Source organism: Octopus bimaculoides, chromosome 12 (genome assembly GCF_001194135.2).
Source record: "Octopus bimaculoides isolate UCB-OBI-ISO-001 chromosome 12, ASM119413v2, whole genome shotgun sequence".
NCBI lineage: Eukaryota > Metazoa > Mollusca > Cephalopoda > Octopoda > Octopodidae > Octopus > Octopus bimaculoides.
The window spans coordinates 45,060,735-45,068,478 of record NC_068992.1 but is presented as its reverse complement, the minus strand read 5'-3'; the positions used below and the strand labels follow the sequence as shown (position 1 = coordinate 45,068,478).

The window sequence follows — 7,744 nt, the reverse complement described above, 5'->3', positions numbered from 1 at the left end:
GAGAAGTGGCCATGTTCCAACAACATAAACTATATTGATCTCACTACTCAAAGAATGGCTTCATAGGTCACCGCACTTGTATTAGCTCCTCCTCCTTCTCTGATTCATTAATAGGTAAACATCATTATTAGCACAAACATCAATAACAACTACTACATAATGGGATATAAAATTGCCTGAAAATTAACAAAGGTAAAAAATGAAAAGCAAAACAAGTAGTCAAAATGAAATTTGATATATTATTTTGTTTAGTTTTACACATCATAGTTAAGGACTAAGTTATATCCTTGATTGCTTATAGCTATTTATTGCTTTTAAATTTTGTTATTGTCTCTCTTCAATATAGTTGTCTAAGTTTCAATCCCCACGGTTGCCATCTAATCGCTGTTGACTAAACGCTAAATCTTGCAGGTATTTTTCCTTATTTGTCATAACCTATGTTAGCAATCCAATCTTCAAAATATGACACATTGCTGTAGACTGTGAAGCCTGTATTACATTTATAATTACCATATGATGTCACCCCGACCACCACCAACTTATTGTCCGACACACTATGACACATCAGAGGTCCACCAGAGTCTCCCTAAAAAGAAACGCAGAAAAGAACATATTGGTTAGGACGGTTGGCACCTCTCAATCGCTACGTCTTCTCCATTTCACTTTATGACTCTTTAATTTCAAAAAAGAATGTTCAAGATCGAATAAGTACCCTGTGTTTGTTAAGAATGTCCTGGTGAAACCAGACTTTTGTGACGAAACAATATTACAACTAATGATCATTTCTAACAGGCACAAAGCTAGAATTTCTGGTGGGGAGCTGTTTATCAATTGCATCAACTCCCATACTTGACTTATATTTTGTTTTATCGGTTCAGAATGCTTTTCTACTGTAGGCACAAAACCCGAAATTTTGGGGAAGGAGGCCAGTCAATTAGATCGACCCCAGTACGCGAATGGTACTTAATTTATCGGCTCCGAAAGGATGAAAAGCAAAGTCGTTCACTGCAGAATTTGAACTCAGAACGTAAAGACAGACGAAATACCGCTAAGCATTTCGCCCGGTGTGCTAACTTTTCTGCCAGCTCGCCGCCTTAGACGATTAAATATACTGGTAGCTAACTAATCGAACCTGGAAGAAATAAACGGCAAAGTGATTCTGGTGTGATTTGAACTCATAACATAAAAGAACGCATGCAGCGATGCAGTTTTTCCGTTGCTCAACAGATTATACTGCTCTATTATTAGTAGATAGCATTAAGAGTAAGCAGACAGAATTCAAAGTTTAATTTAATAATTGACATACTAATTGCTAATTAATTGGCTAACTAATTACTTTCCGTATTAGTAATTTTGTTAACTTGGCAGTGAGGCTGAAGATTTTAGAGTAGGGGGTGATGGAGTGTGCAGCTTTCAGGCCTTTACCAACGGCTTTATTAATGTAAATGAAGTGAAATGACTTCAAAGATATCAAACTCTATCGCAGAATAAACTTCATTTTCTTCCTGCCCACGGTTATTGCTTTTAGCTTTCAAACAGATAAAGTGGATTGGTGGTAGAGTTGTTCTGGGGCTGGGATTTAGTTACATCATTAAATTGTGATGAGTTCAAATCCGGCTGGGATCGATTTCCAGGAACGATGAAATACTAATTGTTGTTGTTATGGTAAATTCTTTCCAGCCAAAGCATTCCATCTTCCTGTTTATTCACAATATGCAATTAGAATACATTGGATAACACGTCCTTGATATTTTCAGTTAAAAGTGTGTAATTTGAGGAAGCTTTTGGTCCTTTTTCTAATTTGTTGAGCAACTACGTATATGATACTTCTTTGTTGAGATCGGAATTCTAACATCAATCATAACCATTTCATGTCACTTCTATCCATAATGTATGGGGAACATACATGTCACATATTCTCATCTCATCTTTATAACATACTCCATAATTTTTGCTTGTTAAGCGATTGTTATAAGCTTTGGTTCATTCTTTCATTCGGAATTTAGCTCGATATCTGGCGCAGATTGACTTAATTGCTGTTTGTAATGTTATACAAACGTTAGAAATGAATACTGAGATCAGATTCTGACAAGTAAACGACTTAAAACTCGGCGTCAGCAGCACTTAAGAAGCCACGAACATCCATAACTATTATGAATTTCATTGCCTTGTTACTCTACTCAGCTCACTATCAGTAAGAAGACGGATGCGACCAACGACGCTTGAGTTTACTGTCTCGTGCAATAATTCGTTAATCACATAATGGATGTAGTTGTTGAATGTGAGAGTATTCATACTTACCCGGCAAGATTCAGCTCCATTTCGAACCCCAGACCCAGCGCACAACTGTTGCTTAGTGATACGCGAAAAATGTTGTTTGCATTGTGATTGTGAGAATGATTTTACTTTGGCAGTCTGCAGCTGATTTGTACCATAACTATTTCCTGAAAACATTAATTAGTATTACAATATTCAGCAATTTATTTAACAGCGTGCACACACATATATACAAACAGGAGAGAGATTTTTAAACATATGGATTATTTTAATTTTTTTTATTAGCTGAAAATGTTACCTGCCAGTTAATCAGACACCTAGGTACTCATAGTAAAACGCTTTTCAAACTGCGATTAAAATATTATGGAAGAAGTATTTATTGCTTGATACAGCCACACATGCACACACATACACGTTAGCCCCACACATATACACACGTTCATACGCATACTCATACATATAAACGAGTCCATACGCACATTCACACGCACACACACATTCGCCCGCACATACGTACTCACTCGCATCCATTCACACATACACACTCACACACAATAGTCTCACATACACACACGCGCGCTTGCGTACCTTAGTTCGTTGGGGGTCACTGTTACCGTTATTATCATTATTATTATCTCCCTTTTCATTCAGCTTCTTTTTTTTCAGTCATCTCGCCATGTTGAACCGTTGAACTCTGCACATTTTCTCTCTCTTCGCTTTTTTCGACTCTCTCTCCATTTTCCCTTCTTAATCCAGTCTGTCGAACTGCGTAGGTTCGAAACGTAAAACAGACTTTTCCATTTTCCCGAGCGTCAAACTAATACACCTGCTTGTTGTTCCTACACCTGTCTTCATCTTTTGTTTTCTTCCATAAATTTGAACTACACACACACACACACACACACACACACACACACAAACACATATTTGTATGTATGTGTCTGTATTTGTCCCTCGCCATCGTTTGACAACCGATGCTGATGCCTTTAGGTCCCTGTAAGCTAGCGGTTCGGCGAAAAGAGCGATAAATTAAGTACTAGGCTTACGAAGAATAAGTCCTGGAGCCGATTTCTTCGAATCAAAACCTTTAAGTCGGTGCTCCAGCATGGCGGTAGTCAAATGACTGAAACAAGTAAAAAGAGAAAAAGAATATGCACATACATTCATGTACAGTCGATATCTTTGTGTGCGGCTTAATACTGTTAGGTCATTGTATTCATGTAACATTTGTCATTCGATTTAGTCGTGTGCTACAAAGCAATATCATACTTACCGGAACTGACTCCCCAGCCTGCAATGACACAGTTGTTTGATATTTTTTCTCCCTTCTGGGGAATGCCTAAAGGCTTAATACAGTGACCGTCACTGATTGAAGAGGGTAGGTTTAGAATCGCTATATCGTTCTCTGTAACGAAAAAAGAAGAGGAGGTAGAATGGCATATACACATAACGGCTTTTAGGATGTCATTGTAGTGATGACGGCGTATGTAAACATGCATGCGTATATGTGTCTCAGTGTGCGCGCGTGCGTGAGTGCGTGTGTGTGTGTGTGTGTGTGTGTGTGTGTGTGTGTGTGTGTACGTGTACTATACAAGACAAAAGAATGGAATAATTAGAAAAATCTAAATCTGCTTGTGTTTTGGAAGTTTTTATTCTTTCCATCCTCCAAAATTAAGGTAATATAGTTTAATAATGCTTTAATTTTCATATGGAAGTTATACTTCCATATAAAAAAAAAAAATAAATAAATAAACTTGACTATTTGCTTGTTGATACAATAACATTTTTAACAATAACACTTGTTATGCATTTTGGATTTGTGAATGTGGTGTAATTAATGGCCCTCTTTTGTTTTACATTTCGGAATATGAAGAAGGTATGATACATCGTTACTAAACTGACGATATGTAAGAAGTACGCTTCGGAATGGAAATATTTAAAAAACTTTTTTTCACTGTTTGAAACAATTTCCATCAGATGACTTTTACACTTCAATTGTTTAATATTTTATATGCTTAGTTACTTTAATATTTCTGAAAAACTGCAAATAGTAATGTATGTAGCGCGTGAGAAAACCAGTAGAGGCCAGTGGTTATTATATTGTTACCGACCCTAGTTTTTTTTTCCATAATAAACACTCTTTACTTTAAATAAGTTCGGGTAACTTAACTGAAAATAATAGATTTTTTGAAAAATAATGACTGTTTAAGAAACGGTTTCATTGTCAAACTGTTTCAATACTAAACATAAAATGTCCTATTATATTGTCGACTGGTCATGGGTAAATTCTACTTAGATGACTTCAACATCGTTATATTCGATGGAGATCTCAGTTTGGTACGTACCAATAAATGAATTAAACAACTTTTATCATTATGAATTTAGACAATATTACACTTAATTATGTTTTAATAACGGTTCTAGTCTCCCATGAAGAATGATATCAAAATATCTCCATTGAATTACTTCGTCATTGGCCAGAATTTATTTTAGTTCTTGAAATATTTTTGAAATTGTTGGCTTTCGTAACAAAGTGAGAATCTGAGTGTTCCTTTTTTTTATTCATTTCTAACAATGAAACCGTTGATTTGATTTAACACATTGCTACTTAATTAGTTTCTAAATAAAATAGAATCATAAATATTATTATGATTCAGCAAGATTAAAGGAAATATCAAGTAAGTTTTTCACCACACAACATGTGACATTGTCAGTTATATATGAGAGTTAACGTAAAACAATGTTTATACCACGTCAGTGTCTGTTATACTTTCAGAATTTCAGAATAAACATTATTGATCTAATCCGTATTTAACGATGAGTTATGTTGAACTTTATAAAACAAAAATCATTTTAATACAAAATATTTCTATTGAACAAATATTCTTTTATCCACTCTAATTACTTGTTTACTTCGGTGTAAATAAGTTCATTTAGATGATTAATCGAAAGCAACTTACACTAGTATTTGTTTCAAAATCTCCTTTTTTAGATTTTCGAGGTTTTTGTCAATATTTCCTGCTAAATCTAAGTACAAAATGATTACTGCTCAAATCTACATGGATTTTAAATCCCAATTTTGAAATACGTACGCACACACAAACAAGCATACATGTATTTATCTTTTATCTTTTGCATGTTTCAGTCATTAGACTGCGACCATACTGGGGTACCACCTTGAAGAGTAGTTAATTGAACGAATCTACCCGTATACTTGTTATTTTAAACCTGGTATTAGTTGCCGAACCGCTAGGTTACGGGGATAAACAGACCAACACTAGTTGTCAAGCAATAGTGGGGGACAAGTACAAACGCAAAGACGTACACATATAGGCACACACCCACACACATACACACATAGGCGACAACCTTTTTTCAGTTTCCGTCTACCAAATCTACTCATAAGGCCTTGTTCGGTCCGAAGCTATAGTAGAAAACACTTACCCAAGATGCTACGCAGTGGGACTGAACCTGAAACCATGTGGTAGGGAAGGAAACTTACTATATAGCCACGCCTGTATGTATGTATGTATGTATGTATGTATGTGTGTGTATGTATGTATGCATGTATACATGTATGTATGTTTGGATGCAAGCACACGTGTATGAGTGTGTATGTATGTGTGTGTGTGTGTGTGCGTGTGTGTGCATGTGTGTGTGTGTGTGTGTGTGTGTAAGATTGCATCATGTGTCCTACTGACTAACACTTCTGTATTCTATATGGAGATTGTAAATTCTATCATTTTACTTTCAAGTCCAATTCTACTGGGTAATATTTTGATATGTTTCTTTTTTTTAAAAATAGAACGAACTGTTAGATTTACTCACCAAAAGCCGGGGGACCAACATAATCGGGGTGAGAATGGATACCGGATTTGAAAACATAAGTAAATGTTGTCATGGACCGTCGGTTACTACTTCCTGCAGAAACAATGACTTTGTCCACATCTTTCCTGTAATATGTATGATTCCGTTTAAATTGCAAAATATAACATTCACGATAAATCACAAATTCTTCCTATTAAAAATTTTATTGTACCATAAAACCTCTTAATTTGATAGGCGGAGTTTACATTCTAGGTTCAAATTCCGCCGAGATCGACTTTGCTTTTCATCCTTTAGGGTCGATAAAACAAATATCAGTGAAACACTGGGATCGAAGTAATTAACTAGCTGCCCACCCCGCAAATTTCAGGCTTTGTGTCTATAGTAGAAAAGAATTTCATAGGTAGTAATTTATGAAATTATTATACAGGGCGATTCAAAAGTCTCCATACATAGGAAAAAAATTTTTTTTTTAAGAAACAGTTTATAAGATCCCCTAGATTCCCTGATGTGATCCCTCTTGATTTCTATCTTTGGGGGAATTTGAAAGGCATAGAGTATAGTGGAAAGATAAAAGACATAAATCATTTGAAGGAACGCATCACCAACTCATTTGCACACGTATCATCAGATTTCTATTACGAGTTCACAATGAGTTGGGTAAACGTATTGCAATGTGTATTCAAAAGAAAGGTAACCATATAGAACCCGTTAAATAAAAAAAAATCTTCTCTTATAAACTGTTTCTTATAAAAAGATAAATTGTTCCTATGTATGGCGAGTTTTGAATCACCCTGTAGTATATCTTTAATGCGGTGAGCTGGCAGAATCGATAGCTTTCCGGGCAAACTGCTTGAGGTACTGTCTTTATGTTCTGAGTTCAAATTCCGCCAAGATCGATTTTGACTTTCATCCTTTCGGTGTCGATAAAATAAGTATCAATTAGTTGAGCATTGAGATCGACGTAATCGACTTACCCACGACCCCGAAATTGCTGACTTTGTGCCAAAATTTGAAACCAATATTTTATTACCAACACAATTGCTTGTTATTTTATTGTAATTGTCCAATCAACGTTTGTCCGTGAAGAAAGGTAATATGGACTTCTTTTTTCACAAGTCACAAGAGCACGTTTCAGATCAATAGTAAAGCCAGTGGTATCAACTCAAGTATATCACTGGTGCCTATTTGACCGATCTCAAAATACGGAAAAGAAATTTATCGAAAGAGGGAGATGAACATTGGTTATAGTAAAACAAATGTTAACTATCATCTGTTGACTACCAATTCCTTCCTTAAGAACATGTAAACAATATTGGCGTCATATGCAAACATTTACTTACGCACAATGAGCAGCTGTAAGAATTTGGAGATCGTTTATAAGAGTTCCGGAACATACAAAGTATCTTCCTCCTTTAATCAACAATAAAGAGACAATCCAAGGAAATTCACATTGATCAGCTTTAATGCCTCCCATAATGTGTCGATGGTGTGAGGAAAACACTATAAAGAGAAGGAGTAACACATTACAATAATAGAGATAACTGACCATGTTGCCGATATACATATATATACATAAATATATAGATAGATGTAGATACACACACACACACACACACACACACACACACACACACACACA

General features: G+C 35.5%; 1 protein-coding gene across 1 annotated transcript in view; it reads right to left on the bottom strand.

Annotated features, from left to right (window-relative positions):
• Window positions 1-219: 219 nt before the first annotated feature.
• The window catches only part of LOC106870939 (transmembrane protease serine 12), a 9,135-nt gene continuing 1,610 nt past the window's right edge, over window positions 220-7,744 (bottom strand). The window contains exons 2-6 of the mRNA XM_014917183.2: window positions 7,446-7,605; window positions 6,106-6,230; window positions 3,551-3,682; window positions 2,302-2,444; window positions 220-586 (exon numbers count right to left, since the gene is read on the bottom strand). Of these exons, the coding sequence (XP_014772669.1) occupies window positions 422-586; window positions 2,302-2,444; window positions 3,551-3,682; window positions 6,106-6,230; window positions 7,446-7,605 (725 nt within the window). The 3' untranslated portion in view covers window positions 220-421. The remainder of the gene's footprint in view (window positions 587-2,301; window positions 2,445-3,550; window positions 3,683-6,105; window positions 6,231-7,445; window positions 7,606-7,744) is intronic.